The sequence below is a fragment of the Ranitomeya variabilis genome, chromosome 2 (genome assembly GCF_051348905.1).
Source record: "Ranitomeya variabilis isolate aRanVar5 chromosome 2, aRanVar5.hap1, whole genome shotgun sequence".
NCBI classification, from domain to species: Eukaryota; Metazoa; Chordata; class Amphibia; order Anura; family Dendrobatidae; genus Ranitomeya; species Ranitomeya variabilis.
The window spans coordinates 468,739,093-468,765,146 of record NC_135233.1 but is presented as its reverse complement, the minus strand read 5'-3'; the positions used below and the strand labels follow the sequence as shown (position 1 = coordinate 468,765,146).

General features: G+C 48.7%; 1 protein-coding gene across 2 annotated transcripts in view; it reads left to right on the top strand.

Moving 5' to 3' along the window:
• LOC143806782 (pre-mRNA-processing factor 39-like) overlaps nt 1-26,054 on the top strand; it is a 78,976-nt gene that overhangs the window by 20,782 nt on the left and 32,140 nt on the right. The window contains exons 4-6 of one of the 2 annotated variants that reach the window (XM_077287685.1): nt 1,203-1,321; nt 10,393-10,560; nt 10,663-10,810. In XM_077287685.1, coding sequence (XP_077143800.1) covers nt 1,203-1,321; nt 10,393-10,560; nt 10,663-10,810 — 435 coding nt within the window. The remainder of the gene's footprint in view (nt 1-1,202; nt 1,322-10,392; nt 10,561-10,662; nt 10,811-26,054) is intronic. The other variant, XM_077287686.1, reaches the window with a different exon arrangement.

The window sequence follows — 26,054 nt, the reverse complement described above, 5'->3', positions numbered from 1 at the left end:
TGCCTATTTTTCCTGCACAGCTCACTAGTAGACACTACGTCCTCCAATTTGGTTGCTTGTATGTTATGTATCGGGTAGTCGGAGTGGGGAATCGGATCTGAATGTTGGAATTATTAGTACTCATTCATAGAGTGCATGGGGTGACTCCGTCTTACCGGAGAGATCATTATTATTCTACTCCGATTGCATTTGTCTAAAAACCTCTGCAAATTCAGCACTGTACAAGGAAGATGGCGATTCGAAAGGACTGAGACAACCGGAAGCTAAAAAAGGCAAGTTTTAAAGTATTTTGTTATCATTCAAAATCTAAAGCCTAAGACTACCCCAAATAAGTTTCCTCCCAGCTTTTTTGCATGGTTCTTGGGGCAAAAGTAATTATTTCACCTCAATAGAACAGCTGTTTTACTAGACAGGGACAAACCCACACTAACAATCCGGAATCTAAGGGTGTGTGCACACGTTGCAGATTCTGAAAAATCCGCAGGTAAAACACCCTGCGGATTTAGTGCAGTTTTGGTGCGGATGTCACCTGTGTTTTTACACCTGCGGATTCCTAAAAAGGAACAGGTGTAAAATGCTGCGGAATCCGCACAAAGAATTGACATGCTGCGGAAAATAAACCGCAGCAATTCTCCACGGAATTTTCCGCAGCATGTGCACAGCGGATTTGGTTTTCCATAACTTTACATGGTACTATACAACGCATGGAAAACTGCTTCGGATCCGCAGTGCACATACCCTAATAGGGCCAATACCTTATCGGACATTATTGTCATCAATGGAAAATTCAGAATTTATAACTATGGCCCAAACCTGTCGAAGTGTCAGATCAACTTGTGCAAATAACGTTTGTGTTACTACGCTACGTCTCTCCCACCTGATGTGACGATCACTATATACAGATTCTACTGCACACATTTGACTTTTTTTTATTTTTATCTAAAATGTTGTTTAATATTTTTTGCTTAACTTATTTCTAATGTTATAAATATATATATATATATATTTTATATATAATTATTTTTCACTCTTGGTATGTGCTTTCTATATTCTTGACTTAACTGCTTTTTCTTCTGCTATTTATAAGCATGAGGGGAAATATGTATTTTCCATGACCTGAAGAACTGCTGGATACGATTGAGCTTGTGAATATGTATTTGGTAATTCCAGTGCAGAATTACTGATGTTTCTGATTTGTGCAGATCTTTAGTCGCGCTGTGAAGGCAAACCCACTGAACGTGCCTCTATGGACCAGCTACATGTTGTTTTTATTCAAGAAAGTGGACACGAACCAGCCAAATTCTGCTCAGACATTACAAGGGTAAGGGTGAAATCATATAATTTAAATTTTTTTCAGCATTTATATATACATTTTTTAATTAATTAATTAATTTATTTATTTTTTATCCGGCATGAATGATTGAATAACGATGACTGGATATGTTTTTGAATATCAATGCGAGTGAATGAATTTTTTTATATTAATGGAAGTGTGACAGTACAAAATGACTATTCAAACCAAGCACAAGCGCTTGGTGCACCCTTGTCATGGCCAAACAGTTTTTTGCCCCTTCCAATATATTTGTTTTCCATTTATCTCCAGCCTCCCTTTTCCTTGCTTGACAATTCTGATTTTTACGGGAGCCAGAGAATGACAAAGATCACTGGTGGGCAATTCATTTCCCCAAGGGGCCACATGAGATCTCTAAATATTGAGCAGAATTAAGTATGCTAACATATCCCTATATACCATATGAGCCATCACACAGCCTGCTATAATCCATATGAGCCCACACACAGACCCCTTATATACCATATGAGCCTGCACAGTCCCCTATACCGTATGAGCCCACACAGTCTCCTATATACAATATTTTTATTTATTTTTATTTTAGCTAAATAGCGCCATTAGTTCCACAGCGCTTTACAGACATTATCGGTATGAGCCCCCACATAGCCTCCTATATACAGTATGAGCCTCCTGTATACAGTATGAGCCTCCACATAGCCTCCTATATACAGTATGACAACCACATAGCCTCCTATATATAGTATGACAACCACATAGCCTAAATACAGTACAAACCCTAGCCTACACAGTAAGAGCATCAACATAGCCCCTGTATACAGTATGAGACCCCATATAGCCTACATACCGTATTAGACACCCATAGCCTCCTGTATACAGTATGGCCCCCCAAAATCTTCTGTATACAGTATGAGACCCCATATAGTCTATATACCGTATTAGACCCCATATAGCCTTCTGTGTACAGTATGGCCCCCCATAGCCTTCTGTATACAGTATGGGCCCCCATAGCCTCCTGTATACAGTATGGGCACCCATAGCCTCCTCTATACAGTATGGGCCCACATAGTCTCAAGTATGCAGTATTGCCACCTGTATACAGTATAGCCTCCTGTACACAGTATGGCCCTCCCATAGCCTCCTGTATACAGTATGGCAATCCGGTATACAGTATGGCACTCCCATAGCCTCCAGTATACAGTATGGCACCCGCCATAGCCTCCTGTATAGTGTGGGACCCCCATAGCCTCCTGTGTACAGTGTGGAACCCCATAGCCTCCTTTGTAGTGTGGGCTTCCCCAGAGCCCCCTGTGTACAGTATGGGTGCCCCTCCCATAGCCTCCTATACAGTATGCCCCCCATAGCCTACTGTATACAGTATGGCCGCCCACCCCATAGCCTACTGTATACAGTATGGCCGCCCACCCCATAGCCTCCCGTATACAGTATGGCCGCCTACCCCGATAGCCACCTGTGTACAGTATGTGCACCCCCATAGCCTCTTCTGTACAGTATGGGCACCCTCCGCCATAGCCTCTTGTATACAGTATGGGCGCCCCCACCATAGCCTCTTGTATACAGTATGGAGGCCCCCTCCATAGCCTCCTGTGTACAGTATGGGCGCCCACCACAGCCTCCTGTGTACAGTATGGCCGCCCCCATAGCCTCCTATATACAGTATGGACGCCACAGCCATAACCGCCTGTGTACAGTATGGACGCCCCCCATAGCCTCCTACATAGAGTATGGACGCCCCAGCCATAACTGCCTGTATACAGTATGGAAGCCCCCCCTCCATAGCCTCCTGTGTACAGTATGGCCGACCCCTCATAGCCTCCTGTGTACAGTATGGGCGCCCCCATAGCCTCTTGAGTACAGTATGCCCCCATAGCCTTCTGTATACAGTATGGCCGCCCACCCCCATAGGCTCCTGTGTACAGTATGTGCACTCCCCATAACCTCGTGTACAGTATGGGCGCCCCCGCCATAGCCTCTTATACAGTATGGGCGCCCCCATAGCCTCCTGTGTACAGTATGGCCGCCCCCCGCCATAGCCTCCTGTGTACAGTATGGCCGCCCCCCGCCATAGCCTCCTGTGTACAGTATGGACGCCCCCCGCCATAGCCTCCTGTGTACAGTGTGGACACCCTCGCCATAACCTCCTGTGTACAGTATGGACGCCCCCCGCCATAGCCTCCTTTGTACAGTATGGACGCCCCCCGCCATAGCCTCCTGTGTACAGTATGGACGGTCCCCGCCATAGCCTCCTGTGTACAGTATTGACGGCCCCCGCCATAGCCTCCTGTGTACAGTATGGACGGCCCCAGCCATGGCCTCCTGTGTACAGTATGGACGCCCCCCGCCATAGCCTCCTGTGTACAGTATGGACGCCCCCCCCCGCCATAGCCTCCTGTGTACAGTATGGACGCCCCCCCCGCCATAGCCTCCTGTGTACAGTATGGACGCCCCCCCGCCATAGCCTCCTGTGTACAGTATGGACGCCCCCCCGCCATAGCCTCCTGTGTACAGTATGGACGCCCCCCCGCCATAGCCTCCTGTGTACAGTATGGACGCCCCCCCGCCATAGCCTCCTGTGTACAGTATGGACGCCCCCCCGCCATAGCCTCCTGTGTACAGTATGGACGCCCCCCCGCCATAGCCTCCTGTGTACAGTATGGACGCCCCCCCGCCATAGCCTCCTGTGTACAGTATGGACGCCCCCCCGCCATAGCCTCCTGTGTACAGTATGGACGCCCCCCCGCCATAGCCTCCTGTGTACAGTATGGACGGCCCCCCGCCATAGCCTCCTGTGTACAGTATGGACGCCCCCAGCCATAGCCTCCTGTGTACAGTATGGACGCCCCCCCGCCAAAGCCTCCTGTGTACAGTATGGACGCCCCCCCGCCAAAGCCTCCTGTGTACAGTATGGACGCCCCCCCGCCATAGCCTCCTGTGTACAGTATGGACGCCCCCCCGCCATAGCCTCCTGTGTACAGTATGGACCCCCCCGCCATAGCCTCCTGTGTACAGTATGGACGCCCCCCGCCATAGCCTCCTGTGTACAGTATGGACGCCGCCCCGCCATAGCCTCCTGTGTACAGTATGGACGCCCCCCCGCCATAGCCTCCTGTGTACAGTATGGACGCCCCCCCGCCATAGCCTCCTGTGTACAGCATGGACGCCCCCCGCCAGAGCCTCCTGTGTACAGCATGGACGCCCCCCGCCAGAGCCTCCTGTGTACAGCATGGACGCCCCCCGCCAGAGCCTCCTGTGTACAGCATGGACGCCCCCCCGCCAGAGCCTCCTGTGTACAGTATGGACGCCCCCTCGCCATAGCCTCCTGTGTACAGTATGGACGCCCCCCCGCCAGAGCCTCCTGTGTACAGTATGGACGCCCCCCCGCCAGAGCCTCCTGTGTACAGTATGGACCCCCCCCCCGCCATAGCCTCCTGTGTACAGTATGGACCCCCCCCCGCCATAGCCTCCTTTGTACAGTATGGAACCCCCCCCCCCGCCATAGCCTCCTGTGTATAGTATGGACCCCCCCGCCATAGCCTCCTGTGTACAGTATGGACGCCCCCCGCCATAGCCTCCTGTGTACAGTATGGACGCCCCCCGCCATAGCCTCCTGTGTATAGTATGGACCCCCGCCATAGCCTCCTGTGTACAGTATGGACCCCCCCCCCCCGCCATAGCCTCCTGTGTACAGTATGGACGCCCCCCGCCATAGCCTCCTGTGAACAGTATGGACCCCCCCCCCGCCATAGCCTCCTGTGTACAGTATGGACGCCCCCCGCCATAGCCTCCTGTGTACAGTATGGACGCCCCCCGCCATAGCCTCCTGTGTACAGTATGGACCCCCCCGCCATAGCCTCCTGTGTACAGTATGGACGCCCCCCGCCATAGCCTCCTGTGTACAGTATGGACGCCCCCCGCCATAGCCTCCTGTGTACAGTATGGTCGCCCCCCGCCATAGCCTCCTGTGTACAGTATGGACGCCCCCCGCCATAGCCTCCTGTGTACAGTATGGACGCCCCCCGCCATAGCCTCCTGTGTACAGTATGGTCGCCCCCCGCCATAGCCTCCTGTGTACAGTATGGACGCCCCCCGCCATAGCCTCCTGTGTACAGTATGGACGCCCCCCGCCATAGCCTCCTGTGTACAGTATGGACGCCCCCCGCCATAGCCTCCTGTGTACAGTATGGACGCCCCCCGCCATAGCCTCCTGTGTACAGTATGGACGCCCCCGCCATAGCCTCCTGTGTACAGTATGGACGCCCCCCGCCATAGCCTCCTGTGTACAGTATGGACGCCCCCCGCCATAGCCTCCTGTGTACAGTATGGACGCCCCCCGCCATAGCCTCCTGTGTACAGTATGGACGCCCCCCGCCATAGCCTCCTGTGTACAGTATGGACGCCCCCCGCCATAGCCTCCTGTGTACAGTATGGTCGTCCCCCGCCATAGCCTCCTGTGTACAGTATGGTCGTCCCCCGCCATAGCCTCTTGTGTACAGTATGGACCCCCCCCCCGCCATAGCCTCCTGTGTACAGTATGGACGCCCCCCGCCATAGCCTCCTGTGTACAGTATGGACGCCCCCCGCCATAGCCTCCTGTGTACAGTATGGACGCCCCCCGCCATAGCCTCCTGTGTACAGTATGGTCGCCCCCCGCCATAGCCTCCTGTGTACAGTATGGTCGTCCCCCGCCATAGCCTCCTGTGTACAGTATGGTCGTCCCCCGCCATAGCCTCTTGTGTACAGTATGGACCCCCCCCCCGCCATAGCCTCCTGTGTACAGTATGGACGCCCCCCGCCATAGCCTCCTGTGTACAGTATGGATGCCCCCCGCCATAGCCTCCTGTGTACAGTATGGACGCCCCCCGCCATAGCCTCCTGTGTACAGTATGGTCGCCCCCCGCCATAGCCTCCTGTGTACAGTATGGTCGCCCCCCGCCATAGCCTCCTGTGTACAGTATGGTCGCCCCCCGCCATAGCCTCCTGTGTACAGTATGGACGCCCCCCGCCATAGCCTCCTGTGTACAGTATGGACGCCCCCCGCCATAGCCTCCTGTGTACAGTATGGACGCCCCCCGCCATAGCCTCCTGTGTACAGTATGGTCGCCCCCCGCCATAGCCTCCTGTGTACAGTATGGTCGCCCCGCCATAGCCTCCTGTGTACAGTATGGACGCCCCCACGCCATAGCCTCCTGTGTACAGTATGGTCGCCCCCCGCCATAGCCTCCTGTGTACAGTATGGACCCCCCCCGCCATAGCCTCCTGTGTACAGTATGGTCGCCCCCCGCCATAGCCTCCTGTGTACAGTATGGTCGCCCCCCGCCATAGCCTCCTGTGTACATTGAAACATCCCATACACATGAGAATACAAACACCACCACCACCACATACTCCCCTCGCTCCCATTCCCCTGCTCTCTTCTGTCTCCAATGCAGTGACTCTGCGCTGACCCGGTGACATGATGTAATCACGACTGCTGTCTTACACGCTGATTGGTGGAAGATGGAGCTGGCAGAGGGTATGGTGCTGACTAGGTCTGTGGGCCAGACTGGAACAGCCAGAGTGCTGGATTTTTGCCCAGATCTAACATAGATGGGAAAACAAAGTAGGTGGGAAGGTGCACTGAACTGTTTGGCTGCGCCAAGGGTGCACCGAACGCCTGGGCTTGGTTTGAACAGTCATTCTGTGCTGACAGACTCCTTTTTAAAGGGAATTAAAATGTTTAGCCATGTGTGATACTCGCTGGTCGTTCACTGCTATACAAATCAGTAAGGCCCATCTTCAGTCTTGTTGACCTGTTACATTTTCCTTTTGGTTAGCAGCGAGAACGAGAACCAAAGTTGTATAAACTCCACTCCATCACCGTCTATTATAACGGCAGTCTGGCACTTGCCTGGTTTATTGCTAATTTCCTTCCACCGTTCGTGTACATGTTCTCGCTTGCATGCTGCTGAATTCTTTATTAACAGGTAGCCCGGCAATAACCTTTTTTTTTGCACATTTGAAGATGAAGACCTTTTCTTCCCGTTGGAGTCATTGTTCCCTTGTGTCCAGTTTTATTCTTAATGTAAAGTCACTATTGTAATGAAATGCTCTGTTCAGTATATATGTATTCCTTTTAATAAATTCTCTATCTCTTGCATTATTTTCTATCTCGAGTGCTGTATTTCATTTGGTGCTTGAAAATAGCGGAAGAAAAAGGACTTGTATAACCGTATAACGTTTATGAGACAATACCGCCACTGTTCCGCTCAGAATAGCAACTATTGTGCGACACAGAATTGCGCATTATGTGGGGCTTGTTTCATTTTTTTGTTAGTTGCTACGTAAAATGGTGAAATCACACGCGTATTGTGAATAGTGTCCGCGGAAACCCTGACCTCGCTGGCGCAACAGCAATCAAAAGGAAGGTCCACGTGTCTTTAAATAAGAGTGCATGAAATAAATAAGTGGCTCAGTGGGTACAAGTTATATCTGGAGATCCATTGCCTCCATTCTGTTACAGGGTGCAAAGAAAAATTGTACACCCCAACATGGCATTATCCATTCTTTTCTCCAGTAATGTCGCGTACTTGTGCGTGAGTGCGAATTTGCTTAGGTGTCTGTATTTGCCATATATCCATATTTTTCTATGTATGTGTGAATTATTATTTTTTTTCTTTTGTGGAGATATATTTGTTAAATTAGTTGTGTGCACACCGTATGTGTCGTCTGCATAAATGTAGATATTTGAGTGTACAAAGTTGTATTATTGTAGTAGTGTATATAAGTATGCATCTTTTGTGTTGGTGTGCATGTATGTGTATATATTTTGTGTGTGTGATCATTTATGTGTTCGTGTCTGTGCAGAACAGTGGTTTTGTTGAACTATGTATTTTTGCTGGCTCTATATTATTATTTATTTATTTTTTTGCTCTATATTATTTAGTCCTTTTTAGACTTTAAATTCTGGATTATTGTTTTTGTTTGTTTTTACAGCATTTTAATGCAATTTTAATCCTTACTGTTCCTCCTGTTTTATTATTGGAGCATAGCTGCTTTACATAGTGGACAGACCCCGGCAGCACCTGACAGACCCCAGCCAATTTAGTGGGATTTCTCGGGTTTCTGTTATGGTGTCCGTGATTTTACCAGTTAAAATTGCACAAAAATTTGCGCTTTATTATCTGAATCTGCGACCGAGGCTTCAAGCCATTGCTCCAGTGCAGATGTGAACCATACACTACAAGGTGATGGACTTCGTCAGAATTTCATGGAGATCGTTTTGAAACTGACATGTTATAGCTGTCATGACTCTGGTGTAGCTGCATCGTGTCTCGCCTCTGCACAGGAGTGATGCAGGGCTGCTAGGCTCTGTGCAGAAGAGCTGCATCATGGCTTTCCTAGGTGCAGGAGTGATGCAGTGCAGATAGGCTCTGTGCAGGAGGGCTTCAGCCCGGTTCACCTCTGCATAGGAGTGATGCAGCGCGGTTCACCTCTGCATAGGAGAGCTTCAGCCCGGCTCGCCTCCGCACAGGAGTGATGCACCGTGGCTAGGCTTATGCGCAGGAGAGCTTCAGCCCAGCTTGCCTTTGCACAGGAGTGATGCACCGTGGCTAGGCTATGTGCAGGAGAGCTTCAGCCCGGCTCGCCTCCGCACAGGAGTGATGCACCGTGGCTAGGCTTATGCGCAGGAGAGCTTCAGCCCAGCTTGCCTTTGCACAGGAGTGATGCACCGTGGCTAGGCTATGTGCAGGAGAGCTTCAGCCCAGCTTGCCTCTGCACTGGAGTGATGCACCGTGGCTAGGCTATGCGCAGGAGAGCTTCAGCCCGGCTCGCCTCTGCACAGGAGAGCTGCATCATGGCTCGCCTCTGTGCAGGAGTAATGCTAAGCTTTTCGCAGAATACCTGCAGGGCGGCTAGGCTCTGTGTAGGAGAGCTGCAGTGCGCCTTTGCTCTGTGCATGACACCTAGGCTCTGCGCCGGAGACCTGCAGCGCTGCTCCTTTGGCATTAATGTGCTCATCAGTAGTTCTCTTCATACCTGGTTGGCTGGACGTTTAGATGTGCAGAGAAGAAGCAGTGAAAGGGTGCTACGGATCCTTTATTCTCAGGTTTGCAAAAGATGGACCCCCACCAATGATAAACCGATGACCTATATACTTGCCATCATATTAGGAGATAGAAATGCTGTGTGCGATCGGATGCAGGATTGAAAAATCCTATGAAGGAGGAGCTGATATTGTGGTCTCCCATGTCGTCCTAGTTCTCAAATGACATAATTGTGAGTGGTAAGTAGATCAGTGAAAACTGGGATCAGAATTGCTCTTATTTGCATCATAAAGAGAATCTCTCACCAGGAACAGCAGCATAAAGTAGCATCGGGCAGCTTGATTTTGCCGCTTTCAGTAGTTTCATAAAACCGCTGTGCAGCGATGGAGTCCTGTCAATGATGTGTGCCACCAATGGAGTCCCCAATACCGACCCCTCACTGAGTAACAGCTTTCCTCCTATGCTGAGCGTGAAGGAAAATCTGTCAGTGACAGCGCCAGGAGTTGCTGGCAGCTTATTTTGAGGACTTGAAATCTTACAATTAGTCGTCTGTTTTGCAGTTCTACTGTGCCTGAATTACTCTGTTAGGGGACGGCTTTTCTTTAATATGGTTATCTATTAGTGATGAGAGAGCATGCTCGGGTGCTAACCATGTCACTTCGTGCTCGAATAATATGATCGCGTCCCCGCTGCTGTTTGACAGCCGTATCACATGCAGAGATTGCCTAACAAACAGGTAATCCCCGTATGTGTTGTGACTGTCGAACAGCTGGGGGGAGGGACTCGAACATATTATTCGAGCACACCAAAAATGCTCGGTTAGCACCCGAGCATGCGCAGATAACACCTTATCCCAGCACGTTCGCTCATCACTATTATCTATATCTACACCTCTTTACAAGTCACGATTTAGGCAGAGCAGTCCACCCCCTACCACGTCCCTACGAGAGCCATCATTATTTACAGTGCACTGGGCATTAACCCGTATAACTACACATAAGATGTGATTTATTTATTTTTTATGATACACTTTTGCAGGGTATTTAAGGACGCTATGGATTCCTGTGGCATGGATTACCGCTCCGATGAGCTCTGGAACCTGTACATAGAGTATGAGCTGAAACATGATCACTTTAGAGAAGCCATGACGCTCTATAATCGTGTACTGAATATCCCCACTCAGAGTTATCAGATGCATTATGAGAGGTGAGGACGCGGATACAGAATGTGGGTGCGATCGCAGATCTTACTGGATGCTGTTCGTTGCTTCGGTTTCTACATGGTTTTCTTTCCTGTTTTTCTGTGCAGGTGTAAATTTCTTATATCTACTCGATCTCCCGTTGAATTCCTGACTGCGGAAGAACTCAACGCATTCTATGCAAAAATGCAAGCGGAAAATGATTATCCGGTTGCTATGGAGGATTTAGCTTCAGAGGACATCGGAGACTCGCTATCAGTATGTATAGTTTAACAGAGCTAATGCTTTCACATCTTTTCTCAAAGTTTTTTTTTTTAAACTATAAGTCTTCTGCTTTCCTTGGTTTGTAGCACTGCTTTCTTATAAAAGATTATCTGACTGCAGATTGCAAATCATTTTCATAATTCACAATCCCCATGCCACCTGTTTTTTTTTTTTTTTTGTTTCAACAGCCATTGTCTTTTTGAGAGAACCCCATTTAACCCCTTTCTCATGTTTGGGGTATTTGGAATCCCTTTTCTTTTACATTTTCAGGGCTTGTTTGTTTTTTTTGCAGGATATGTAGTGTTGAATATCTTCATTATATGTATTACCGGGGAAAAATAAATCTCTTGTTGTTGATCAAGTGTAGTTTTCACAGCATTTAATGTGTGATATAAATGACATAAGTCATGAAATTCTGGAAATCACAGGATGGATAGACATGTTACTGGATATAAGTTGCTTTAAAACAATGAGGTATCGCGCTAAAACCACTAGGAACAGATAAGAGTACGAGTAGTAGGATCTCCTTTTGGACCCCCAGATGGTTGTGAAACAAACTGCCAAAATAGTGACGGGCTCATATAAAACTGGCAATAGAAATGCAGATAAAAATAAACACTTATTGAGCTGTAGGGATATTGCCGTTAGGTATTGTGGCTGACAGATATAGCAGCTGAGGGTTTCGAGTGGTCAGATGACAGGAGACTCGTGTCTCTGTGAAGAAAGCCCGCAGAGCCAGAAGCACCCCGGCCGGTGGTGATCCTGGATGCGCGGCAGGAAATATGGCCGGCGCTGCTCGACTGTGCAGCGTGTGACGTCACAAAGCTACGGAGCTAGAAAGGGGCCAAAAGACTAACCAACGCGTTTCGAGGGACTGCGTCCCTCTTCGTCAGGGTTGACGAAGAGGGACGCAGTCCCTCGAAACGCGTTGGTTAGTCTTTTGGCCCCTTTCTAGCTCCGTAGCTTTGTGACGTCACACGCTGCACAGTCGAGCAGCGCCGGCCATATTTCCTGCCGCGCATCCAGGATCACCACCGGCCGGGGTGCTTCTGGCTCTGCGGGCTTTCTTCACAGAGACACGAGTCTCCTGTCATCTGACCACTCGAAACCCTCAGCTGCTATATCTGTCGGCCACAATACCGAACGGCAATATCCCTACAGCTCAGTAAGTGTTTATTTTTATCTGCATTTCTATTGCCAGTTTTATATGAGCCCGTCACTATTTTGGCAGTTTGTTTCACAACCATCTGGGGGTCCAAAAGGAGATCCTACTACTCGTACTCTTATCTGTTCCTAGTGGTTTTAGCGCGATACCTCATTGTTTTAAAGCAACTTTTTTGGTTCACCTGTAGGTGTGACAGGGTAGGCACGGTACCTGTCCGGTATCAGCAGCTTTTCTTCACTTTTCACAGCAGCGCCAGTGTGACAAGTATTTGATGTTACTGGATATGCAAAAAGAAAAATACATAATATATAAATATTGTGTATACTTACAATAAAGAAAAGAATGTCCAGCTTCACCGAATCCGTAAAAAAGAGTTTTCTTTATTCACATACTATTAAGCATATGTAGCGCCCCCACTCCCGCAGGGCCGAGGGGTACCCGGTGCCGGGTCTCTGAGTCTCTGCTCTGGGGTTGTCACGGTGGCTAGACCCGGTCCGTGACCCTGCTGAGGGGCGTACAATAAAGGTGGAGGTATGGGATGATGTTATGGTGCGGTGAAGTGCCGATCGCAGTAAATAACGAGGACACCAGGTTGCAGTCTCTTTACCTCTTTTACTGAAGGCTTCAGGATCCTCAATCCGGAATACGGTTAACCGGGCCGTGCAAGTCCGGCGGGTCCGATGGCACCTCCAGAGTTCCCTTTGCAGGTGGAAATCTGTGCCTACCTTCTAGCGCTTGTGTGTTGTGGTCCTCCCCTGCTGTGCTTACGGGATAGTACCCCACAACTGTTGTCTGTTTCTCGTGTTCCCTCACAACTCGATTCTGATGTTCTTCCACGTCCCCCAGATGTTATGGTTAGGACGCACCCGTATGACGGGGAGGCTCGGAGCTCTTCCGGGACTCTAGCGTCGCCCCACTCCTGTTGTTACCCCCCTGTGTCTTCCTAGGTCAATTGGGTGAGACAGCCCGCCTATAACTGACTGTCCTGCCGTAGGTTTGAAGTATTGCTTGGAGCCTAATACTTCCTCGGCGTTCCGGCCACCTGTTACGCGCCTCAGTAGGATGTTGCCTCGTCTTACAGCACGACTCCTACTGGTATTCTCCTTGTTGCGTTGATCTCGTTTCTCACTCAGCACAATAAACCTCGCTTCTTGTCCTTTCTTGGGGTACCGCCGCTATATCGTGCAGGCGCGGTCCCGTAACGTTCTCTCTGTTCGCTAGGCCTCTGTCAGGATCCCACCCCTGACAGGGACCCCCCTGAATCTTCCCCTGCAACACCCTCTGCCACAAGGTGTTGCCTGGCTCCAACCCAGTCAGCTTTCTGATGTAACTTCCTATCTAACCCCCAGTTTTACCAGACTGTGAGGAGTGGCCTAATGCATAGTGCCCTTAGCTCCCCCTGGAGGCCAGACTGTGAAATGTATTGGTGTCTGTGATACCTGGTCAGATGAACTCCTTCAGTGCCATCAGACGTACCATAGCCCCCCTTAGTGGCGGAGCAACAGTACTGCAACAACCAGGACTCTGGGGCGCTGCACTCCCCCCCGGTTAAATCCAGTACTCCTGGACTGGGAAGAAAACAACAATACATGTCAGCAAAAAGACATACAATTTTGAAATGCAATAACAAGTAAACTTTAACAGAGCTTCCCTTTATGGGAGGTGAGGACACTTGAACGTTACAAACATGGTTAAATATTTAAGTAACATACTATAAATAACTTCTTTTACCCAACCGGGTATTCTACTAAGTGCAAATTTTTGAACAATAATTTAACGTTGCCTTCAAGGACGTACACACTGAATCCACTAAAGACCTTCTTATAAAACACTATAAGGCTAATCAACTTTTCTGCATTCTCCTTCTTTACATCTGCAGGACCGCCTGTCCTATCTGCTCCAGGCCTACTGCCTCTCTTTTCTGTTACAGGACCGCCCCTTTCTGCCCGGGCCTACTGCCTTTCTGCTACTATACACGGTATAGAACTTATCCATCTTTCAGTTTAGGATTACTGAGCCATCTCTGTATGGCTCCTAGGAGGACTCACTGACTAACCTCGTACGGGTTCACTTTCTGTCCTCATTCTTCTATCAACATCATTAAACATTTCTTACAATCAACTAGTTAGCTGCATTTAACTTCTTCTTTCAAGACATTATTGCCATTTAACCGTCTTAAGGCAACACTGTTCATAAGTGCAATATGTGAACATTCCCTTTAAGAGGGGACCCAGTCTCTATGAGGTAGTGCAACTTCTCAAGCTGCAAGTCTGTTCGCAGTAAGGACTCCGGTGCTGGTTCCAAGACCAGTGTCTTCGCAAAGAGTCCTTTCCTCGTGTAAAACCAGTAGAGAGCACCTTTAACCCCTTCATGACCCAGCCTATTTTGGCCTTAATGACCTTGCCATTTTTTGCAATTCTGACCAGTGTCCCTTTATGAGGTAATAACTCAGGAACGCTTCAACGGATCCTTGCGGTTCTGAGATTGTTTTTTCGTGACATATTGGGCTTCATGTTAGTGGTAAATTTAGGTCGATAATTTCTGAGTTTATTTGTGAAAAAAACGGAAATTTGGCGAAAAATTTGAAAATTTTGCAATTTTCACATTTTTAATTTTTATTCTGTTAAACCAGAGAGTTATGTGACACAAAATAGTTAATAAATAACATTTCCCACATGCCTACTTTACATCAGCACAATTTTGGAAACAAATTTTTTTTTTTGCTAGGAAGTTATAAGGGTTAAAATTTGACCAGTGATTTCTCATTTTTACAACAAAATTTACAAAACCATTTTTTTAGGGACCACCTCACATTTGAAGTCAGTTTGAGGGTTCTATATGTCTGAAAATACCCAAAAGTGACACCATTCTAAAAACTGCACCCCTCAAGGTGCTCAAAACCACATTCAAGAAGTTTATTAACCCTTCAGGTGTTTCACAGCAGCAGAAGCAACATGGAGGGGAAAAATTAACATTTAACTTTTTAGTCACAAAAATGATCTTTTCGCAACAATTTTTTTATTTTCCCAAGGGTAAAAGGAGAAACTGGACCACGAATGTTGTTGTCCAATTTGTCCTGAGTACGCTGATACCTCATATGTGGGGGTAAACCACTGTTTGGGCGCACGGCAGGGCTCGGAAGGGAAGGAGCGCCATTTGACTTTTTGAATGAAAAACTGGCTCCAATCTTTAGCGGACACCATGTCGCGTTTGGAGAGCCCCCGTGTGCCTAAACATTGGAGCTCCCCCACAAGTGACCCCATTTTGGAAACTAGACCCCCCAAGGAACTTATCTAGATGCATAGTGAGCACTTTAAACCCTCAGGTGCTTCACAAATTGATCCGTAAAAATGAAAAAGTACTTTTTTTTCACACAAAATTTCTTTTAGCCTCAATTTTTTCATTTTCACATGGGCAACAGGATAAAATGGATCCTAAAATTTGTTGGGCAATTTCTCCTGAGTACGCCGATACCTCATATGTGGGGGTAAACCACTGTTTGGGCGCATGTCAAGGCGCGGAAGGGAAGGCGCGCCATTTGACTTTTTGAATGGAAAATTAGCTCCAATCGTTAGCGGACACCATGTCGCGTTTGGAGAGCCCCTGTGTGCCTAAACATTGGAGCTCCCCTACAAGTGACCCCATTTTGGAAACTAGACCCCCCAAGAAACTAATCTAGATGCATAGTGAGCACTTAAAACCCCCAGGTGCTTCACAGAAGTTTATAACGCAGAGCCATGAAAATAAAAAAATAATTTTTCTTTCCTCAAAAATGATTTTTAGCCCGGAGTTTTTTATTTTCCCAAGGATAATAGGAGAAATTGGACCCCAAATGTTGTTGTCCAGTTTGTCCTGAGTACGATGATACCCCATATGTGGGGGTAAACCACTGTTTGGGCGCACGGCAGGGCTCGGAAGGGAAGGCACGCCATTTGGCTTTTTGAATGGAAAATTATCTTCAATCATTAGCGGACACCATGTCGCCCCTGTGTGCCTAAACATTGGAGCTCCTGCACAAGTGACCCCATTTTGGAAACTAGACCTCCCAAGGAACTAATCTAGATGTGTGGTGAGCACTTTGAACCCCCAAGTGCTTCACAGAAGTTTATAACGCAGAGCCATGAAAATAAAAAAATATTTTTCTTTCCTCAAAAATGATTTTTTAACCCACAATTTTTTATTTTCCCAATGGTAACAGGAGAAATTGGATCCCAAAAGTTGTTGTCCAGTTTCTCCTGAGTACGCTGATACCCCATATGTGGGGGTAAACCACTGTTTGGGCACATACCGGGGCTCGGAAGGGAAGTAGTGACGATTTGGAATGCAGACTTTGATGGAATGGTCTGCGGGAATCATGTTACGTTTGCAGAGCCCCTGATGTGCCTAAACAGTAGAAACCCCCCACAAGTGACCCCATTTTGGAAACTAGACCCCCCAAGGAACTTATCTAGATGTGTGGTGAGCACGTTCAACCCCCAAGTGCTTCACAGAAGTTTACAACGCAGAGCCGTGAGAATAAAAAAACATTTTTCTTTCCTCAAAAAAGATGTTTTAGCAAGCAATTGTTTATTTTCACAAGGGTAACAGGAGAAATTGGACCCCAATATTTGTTGCCCAGTTTGCTGTGAGTACGCTGATACCTCATATGTGGGGGTAAACCACTGTTTGGGCGCACGTCAGGGCTCGGAAGGGAAGTAGTGACATTTGAAATGCAGACTTTGATGGAATGGTCTGCGGGCGTCACGTTGCATTTGCAGAGCCCCTGATGTGCCTAAACAGTAGAAACCCCCCCTAAGTGACCCCATTTTGGAAACTAGACCCCCCAAAGAACTTATCTAGATGTGTGGTGAGCACGTTCAACCCCCAAGTGCTTCACAGAAGTTTACAACGCAGAGCCGTGAAAATTAAAAATCATTTTTCTGTCCTCAAAAAAGATGTTTTAGCAAGCAATTTTTTTTTCACAAGGGTAGCAGGAGAAATTGGACCCCAATATTTGTTGCCCAGTTTGTTGTGAGTATGCTGGTACCCCATATGTGGGGGTAAACCACTGTTTGGGCGCACGTCAGGGCTTGGAAGGGAAGTAGTGACATTTGAAATGCAGACTTTGATGGAATGGTCTGCGGGCGTCACGTTGCATTTGCAGAGCCCCTGATGTGCCTAAACAGTAGAAACACCCCACAAGTGACCCCATTTTGGAAACTAGACCCCAAAAGGATCTTATCTAGATGTGTGGTGAGCACTTTCAACCCCCAAGTGCTTCACATAAGTTTATAACGTAGAGCCATGAAAATAAAAAATAATTGTTCTTTCCTCAAAAATTGTGTTTTAGCAAGTAATTTTTTATTTTTGCAAGGGTAACAGGAGAAATTGGACCCCAATAGTTGTTGCCCAGTTTGTCCTGAGTACGCTGGTATCCCATATGTGGGGGTAAACCACTGTTTGGGCGCACGTCGGGGCTTGGAAGGGAGGGCGCACCATTTGACTTTTTGAACGCAAGATTGGCTGGAATCAATGGTGGCGCCATGTTGCGTTTGGAGACCCCTGATGTGCCTAAACAGTGGAAACCCCTCAATTCTAACTTCAACACTAACCCCAACACACCCCTAACCCTAATCCCAACTGTAGCCATAACCCTAATCACAACCCTAACCCCAACACACCCCTAACCCCAACACACCCGTAACCCTAAATCCAACCCTAATCCTAACCCTAATCCCAACCCTACCCACAACTGTAACCCCAACACAACCCTAACCCTATCCTTAACCCTAACCACAAGCCTAATCTTAACCCTATTTCCAACCCTAGCCCTAATTCCAACCCTAAGGGTACCGTCTCACATAACGATTTACCAACGTTCACGACCAGCGATACGACCTGGCCGTGATCGTTGGAAAGTCGTTGTGTGGTCGCTGGGGAGCTGTCACACAGACCGCTCTCCAGCGACCAACGATGCCAAGGTCCCGGGTAACCAGGGTAAACATCGGGTTACTAAGCGCAGGGCCGCGCTTAGTAACCCGATGTTTACCGTGGTTACCAGCGTAAAAGTAAAAAAAAAAAAAAACGTACATACTCACATTTCGGTGTCCTTCAGGTCCCTTGCCGTCTGCTTCCCGCTCTGACTGAGTGCCACCGTACAGTGAGAGCAGAGCGCAGCGGTGACGTCACTGCTGTGCTGTGCTCTCACTTTCCGGCCGGCAGACAGTCAGAGCGGGAAGCAGACGGCAAGGGACCTGAAGGACACCGAAATGTGAGTATGTACGGTTTTAATTTTTTTACTTTTACGCTGGTAACCACGGTAAACATCGAGTTACTAAGCGCGGCCCTGCGCTTAGTAACCCGATGTTTACCCTGGTTACAAGCGAACGCATCGCTGGATCGCTGTCACAACGATCCAGCGATGACAGCGGGACATCCAGCGACGAAAGAAAGTTCCAAACGATCTGCTACGACGTACGATTCTCAGCAGGGTCCCTGATCGCTGCTGCGTGTCAGACACAGCGATATCGTATGGATATCGCTGGAACGTTACGGATCGTACCGTCGTAGCGATCAAAGTGCCACTGTGAGACGGTACCCTAACTCTAATTCCAACCCTAACCCTAAGGCTATGTGCCCACGTTGCGGATTCGTGTGAGATTTTTCCGCACGATTTTTGAAAAATCCGCAGGTAAAAGGCACTGCGTTTTACCTGCAGATTTCCAGTGTTTTTTTGTGCGGATTTCACCTGCGGATTCCTATTGAGGAACAGGTGTAAAATGCTGCGGAATCCGCACAAAGAATTGACATGCTGCAGAAAATACAACGCAGCGTTTCTGCACGGAATTTTCCGCACCATGGGCACAGTGGATTTGGTTTTCCATAGGTGTACATGGTACTGTAAACCTGATGGAAAACTGCAACGAATTCGCAGCGGCCAATCCGCTGCGGATCCGCAGCCAAATCCGCGGCCAATCCGCTGCGGATCCGCGGCCAATCCGCTGCGGATCCGCAGCCAAATCCGCACATGCCATAACCCTAACCCTACCCGTAACCCTACCCCTAACCCTACCCCTAGTTCTAACCCTAACCCTAGTTCTAACCCTAACCCTAGTGGAAAACGAAAAAAAAAAAAAAAAAATATTTTCTTTATTTTATTATTCTCCCTACCTATGGGGGTGATAAAGGGGGGGGGGGGGGGGTATTTATTATTTTTTTTATTTTGATCGCTGTGATAGAACCTACCACAGCGATCAAAATGTACTTGTAAGGAATCTGCCGGCTGGCAGATTCGGCGGGCGCACTGAGCATTCGCCCGCCATACTGCAAGATGGCGGCGCCCAGCGAGGAGACGTACGGACACTGGGAGGATCGGTAAGTATGAAGGGGTGGTGGGGGGGTGGATTGGAGCACAGGGGGGGTGATCGGACCACAGGGGGGGTGAATTCAAACAAGGAGGGAGCGGACAGGAGGACGGGGGAGCCGGCAGGCGGACGGAGGGGACCGGACCCCATAACGGAGGACTGGGGGGGCGATCGGTGGGTGTGGGGGGGGTCACTTAAGTATTTCCAGCCATGGCCGATGATATTGCAGCATCGGCCATGGCTGGATTGTAATATTTCACCATTTTTTTTTTAGGTGAAATATTACAAATCGCTCTGATTGGCAGTTTCACTTTCAACAGCCAATCAGAGCGATCGTAGCCACGGGGGGGTGAAGCCACCCCCCCTGGGCTGAAGCACCACTCCCCCTGTCTCTGCAGATCGGGTAAAATGGGAGTTAACCCCTTCACCCGATCTGCAGGGACGCGATCATTCCATGACGCCACATAGGCGTCATGGGTCGGATTGGCACGGGTTTTCATGACGCCTACGTGGCGTCATGGGTCGGGAAGGGGTTAAGAAGGTGCAAACTATGTACAAAAAGTTTGTAATCATGCATTGTTCATGATTCAGCAGTTCTTTCAATGATGAATAAACAGGAAACAAAAACAAAAAGCAGAAGAAGGGATCCCGGGTAAACGAAGGGATCCCTTTAAGAGTTAACCCTGGTCGGGTTGTAGCAGCAAACTGGAAACAAACAGTCAACTATTTACATTTGCAGAGTGTTAGGATATTTACTTGAACCACTCAGGAGGCAGCACCGGTGGAGGCAACCCCTAGGATATTGCGCGCCGCCTGGTACTGCGTAAGGGGGAATGTTGTCCCATCTGGGGGTCTGCGTACCCACTGTCTTCAGTTCTGGAGTAGCAGGGGCACCGACCACCTGAAGAGGCGCCTCCTTGGCCACGAGGGTGGTTGAGGTGACGATGCTGCAGGTCGTGGTCTTGACCGTAGTGCACGTTGGAGTGACCACGGTGGTCTTGGTGATGACCGTGGGCTGATCACAAGGGGGCACCTTGGCTATGGGGGACAGCTTCTCCGACACCTTAGTCGAGGGTGTCACGGGGCTGCGCTTCTTGTGGACATTCAGGGCGAACCACCCCTTTTCCCCAAAATGCCGGGTGTAAGTGACTTCGTCCCCCGGGTAGAGATCCCGGTCTGGGTGGCCCTCTCTGAGATGCGACTCCACATCCCGCCGGTTGACAAAGACTTCGGCGTATAGGCCCGGCTCTTTTATAAAGCCCCAGCCTCCGCGGAGCTTGAAGGCGACAATGGTGCCCTGCCTGCGCGGGGCCTGGTGAGCGGTGGGGTCCTTGCGGGCCCGGTCCTTGACCGCCAGGTCTTTTTGATGGTGGGTCTCCAGCCCGGCCTGGTACGCCTTTTCCTTCTCCTCCCACTGCTGTTCCAGCTGGGTCTGGTATTCCTCCCAGCTCAGGGCCTGTACCATCTCCCCTTCCCGTGTCTTCACCCCAGGGAACCCCATGAGGTTGGATCCTGGGTTCACCCAGCAGCATACCGTGCGCTCCGCATGGGCCTCACACAGCAGGGTGGTTGGCGGGATCGGGGCTTTCAGGAAGTGTTCCATACCCGTTGTCTCCTCCCATGGTAACAGGCGCTGGAGTCTATGGGTCCCAGGGAGAGGGGGTGCCGCAACGGGGCCTACTAACAAGCCCTCTGCCAGCGGGACGGGGTCGGCGGACTCACCAGCCGATGCAGGCTCCTCCTCCGCGGCGGGTTCCGCTGGCTGTGTCGGCGAGGGCCTCAGCAGCAACTCCGGTAGCGGTACAGGATCCGATGCCAGAGGACTTTCTTCCGGCGCTACCTGGTGCGGAGCCTGGGCCTTCACGTTCAGCTGAAGGAGCTGGTGGATCAAGTCCTCCATCTCAGCCTGCAAGAGATCAGCGCTGTCCATGGAGAATTGGCTGCGGTGCTCATCCGGGTAGTTGGGGGAGACTTCTGCTTCAACCCCACATTCGGGTCCCGAGCTGCTGGCCATGGCGTCCTCCACGTGGGTCGCTTCCTGATCCTTTTCCCGCTCTCTCCTTCGTGGGCGGTTCCGTTTTCTCTGTCTCCGCCCACCATTGAGAATCAGAAGGCGGATCTCGGCTGCTGACGGACACGTCCTCACGGTGCAGAAATATTTAGACTGGGCGGCCATTGTCCTTCGCGCTCTCCAGCTTGTCTACGCCCACTCCACGCCCCTCTTCTTCTCCTGCGCTCTCCTCAGGGCGTTGTAATGGCGGATTTTGGCGGTAAATGGCAATACACAGTCCTTGCAATAAAACTCAGTCCAAGCACAGTAAATCACAGTTCCAAGGCACACATGACCTGATTCTTCAGGCTTAAGTAGATCCTGTTCGTGACGCCAAGTTGTAGCGCCCCCACTCCCGCAGGGCCCCCGGTACCGGGTCTCTGAGTCTCTGCTCTGGGGTTGTCACGGTGGCTAGACCCAGTCCGTGACCCTGCTGAGGGGCGTACAATAAAGGTGGAGGTATGGGATGATGTTATGGTGCGGTGAAGTGCCGGTCGCAGTAAATAACGAGGACACCAGGTTGCAGTCTCTTTACCTCTTTTACTGAAGGCTTCAGGATCCTCAATCCGGAATACGGTTAACCGGGCCGCACAAGTCCGGCGGGTCCGATGGTACCTCCAGAGTTCCCTTTGCAGGTGGAAATCTGTGCCTACCTTCTAGCGCTTGTGTGTTGTGGTCCTCCCCTGCTGTGCTTACGGGATAGTACCCCACAACTGTTGTCTGTTTCTCGTGTTCCCTCACAACTCGATTCTGATGTTCTTCCACGTCCCCCAGATGTTATGGTTAGGACGCACCCGTATGACGGGGAGGCTCGGAGCTTTTCCGGGACTCTAGCGTCGCCCCACTCCTGTTGTTACCCCCCTGTGTCTTCCTAGGTCAATTGGGTGAAACAGCCCGCCTATAACTGACTGTCCTGCCGTAGGTTTGAAGTATTGCTTGGAGCCTAATACTTCCTCGGCGTTCCGGCCACCTGTTACGCGCCTCAGTAGGATGTTGCCTCGTCTTACAGCACGACTCCTACTGGTATTCTCCTTGTTGCATTGATCTCGTTTCTCACTCAGCACAATAAACCTCGCTTCTTGTCCTTTCTTGGGGTACCGCCGCTATATCGTGCAGGCGCGGTCCCGTAACGTTCTCTCTGTTCGCTAGGCCTCTGTCAGGATCCCACCCCTGACAGGGACCCCCCTGAATCTTCCCCTGCAACACCCTCTGCCACAAGGTGTTGCCTGGCTCCAACCCAGTCAGCTTTCTGATCTAACTTCCTATCTAACCCCCAGTTTTACCAGACTGTGAGGAGTGGTCTAATGCATAGTGCCCTTAGCTCCCCCTGGAGGCCAGACTGTGAAATGTATTGGTGTCTGTGATACCTGGTCAGGTGAACTCCTTCAGTGCCATCAGACGTACCATAGCCCCCCTTAGTGGCGGAGCAACAGTACTGAAACGACCAGGACTCTGGGGCGCTGCACATAGAGGATACAGACTTCAGCACAAGCCATATGGGTAAGAATCTCTTTGAGATTCTTACCCATATGGCTTGTGCTGAAGTCTGTATCCTCTATGCTTAATAGTATGTGAATAAAGAAAACTCTTTTTTTACGGATTCGGTGAAGCTGGACATTCTTTTCTTTTTTGGACTCTCTACGCCTGAACACAGCGGGTCCGTGCTCCCGAAGATTGGTTTATGCATCACGGGTGAGCTGGTTTATATTCCTTCTTTCAAAGTATACTTACAATACCCTTTATTTTTAATTTAGGAAATTTAGAGTCAAAACTGAGAAAAAAATCTGCAGGCTGAAGACCCTGGTATAGGTTTAATTTATAGGTTAAAATCTGAACAGTATGGGACCTGATAAAGGGTGTGAAGTAAGGTGATGGATTCCTTCCAGGGATTTTCTTTAACCAGTTCACCACATATGACATACTAGCTTAAGAGCCCGGCATTGCCTGGGCATAGTAAATTTCTGTGGTTAGTTATAGCACCTCACTTCTCTTATTTTCCCATCAGGCCTGTTATTTTCCCCTCACTCCTCTCATTCCCCCCTCACTCCCTCTCATTCCCCCTAACACTTGTCATTTCGACCTCACATCTGTCATTTTCTGATCACTCCACTATTTTCCCTCACTCCTCTCATTTTGCACTCACACCTTTTCATTTTCACCTCACACCTCTCATTTTCACCTCACACCTCTCATTTTCACCTCACACCTCTCATTTTCACCTCACACCTCTCATTTTCACCTCACACCTCTCATTTTCCCCTCACACCTCTCATTTTCCCCTCAGTATATATGTTTGTCATCTCCCTTATATATAGTATACACCTGTATGTCATCTCCTGTATATAGTATATACCTGTATGTCATCTCCCCTGTAAATAGTACATACCTGCTGTATGCCATCTCCTCTTGTATATTGTATATACCTATGTGTCATCTCCTGTATATAGTATATACCTGTATGTCATCTCCTCCTATATATAGTATATGCCTGTATGTCATCTCCTGTATATAGTATATACCTGTCATCTCCTCCTGTATATAGTATATATCTGTATGTCATCTTCTCCTGTATATAGTATGTACCTGTGTGTCATCTCCCCTGTATATAGAATATACCTGTGTCATCTACTCCTGTATATAGTATATACCTGTATGTCATCTCCTATATATAGTATAAACCTGTGTGTCATCTCCTCCTGTATATAGTATATACCTGTATGTCATCTCCTCCTGTATATAGTATATACCTGTGTCATCTCCTATATATAGTATATACCTGTATGTCATCTCCTCCTGTATATAGTATATACCTGTCATCTCCCTGTATATAGTATATACCTGTGTCATCTCCCCTGTATATAGTATATACCTGTGTCATCTCCCCTGTATATAGTATGTACCTGTATGTCATCTCCTCCTGTATATAGTATATATCTGTGTCATCTCTTCTGTATATAGTATGTACCTGTGTGTCATCTCCTCCTGTATATAGTATATACCTGTGTGTCATCTCCTGTATATACTATATACCTGTATGTCATCTCCCCTGTATATAGTATGTACCTGTGTGTCATCTCCTCCTGTATTAGGCTATGTGTACACGTTGCAGATTTGACTGTGGAATTTTCTGTGCAGATAATGAATTTCTTGGCAGAAAACGCAGGTCAGAATCTGCACCTATTTTTGGTCTGTGAACACGTTGCAGATTTTTGTGCAGATTTCTTTTTTTACCCCGCAGATTTCTATTATGGAATGGGTGCAGAAACGCAGCAGTTCTGTACAAAGAATTGACATGGTCCTTTTTTGAATCTGCTGCGTTTTCTGTGCAGATTTTTCTGCACCATTAGCACAGCATTTTTATTTTGCCAATGTTTTACATTGTACTGTAAATCACTTGCAGATCTGCAGCGTTTCTGCGCGGAAAAAAAAGCTGCAGTTCTGCATGAATTCAGCAATGTGTGCACATTCCCTTAGACCTCGTTCACACATTATTTGCTCAGTATTTTTACCTCGGTATTTGTAAGCTAAATTGGCATCCTGATAAATCCCCAGCCAACAGGAAGCCCTGCCCCCTGGCAGTATATATTAGCTCTCACATAATAGACAGGTCATGTGACTGACAGCTGCCGGATTTCCTATATGCTACGTTTGTTGCTCTTGTAGTTTGTCTGCTTATTAATCAGATTTATATTTTTGAAGGATAATACCAGACTTGTGTGTGTTTTAGGGCGAGTTTCATGTGTCAAGTTGTGTGTGTTGAGTTGCGTGTGGCGACATGCATGTAGCGATGTTTGTGAGATGAGTTTTGTGTGGCGACATGCGTGTAGCAACTTTTTGTGTGTCGAGTTGCATGTGACAGGTTAGTGTAGCAAGTTGTGTGCAGCAAGTTTTGCGCATGGCGAGTTTTGCGCATGGCGAGTTTTATGTGTGGTGCGTTTTGAGTATGTGCAAGTTTTATGTGAGGCAACTTTTGCATGTGTTGCAACTGTTGTGCATGTGGCAATTTTTCCGCGTGCGCAAGTTTTGCGTGTGGCGAGTTTTCCATGAGATGAGTTTTGCACGTGTGGCGAGTTTTGCGTGAGCCTAGTTTTGCATGTAGCGAGTTTTGCACGTGGCGAGTTTTGAGCGGCGACTTTTGTGTTTCGACTTTTATGTGGCGAGGTTGGTGTATGTGTGGTGAAATGTGTGCTGAGGGTGGTATATGTGTTCAAGCACGTGGTAGTGTGTGGCATGTTTTGTGTGTGTGTTCATATCCCCGTGTGTGGTGAGTATCCCATGTCGGGGCCCCACCTTAGCAACTGTACGGTATATACTCTTTGGCGCCATCACTCTCACTCTTTAAGTCCCCCTTGTTCACATCTGGCAGCCGTCAATTTGCCTCCAACACTTTTCCTTTCACTTTTTCCCCATTATGTAGATAGGGGAAAAATTGTTTCTTGAATTGGAACGCGCGGGGTTAAAATTTCGCCTCACAACATAGCCTATGACGCTGTCGGGGTCCAGACGTGTGACTGTGCAAAATTTTGTGACTGTAGATGCGACGGTGCAGATGCCAGTCCCGGACACACACACACACACACACACACACACACACACAAACACACACACACACACACACACACACACACACACACACACACACACACACACACACACACACCTTTATATATTGGATAGTTA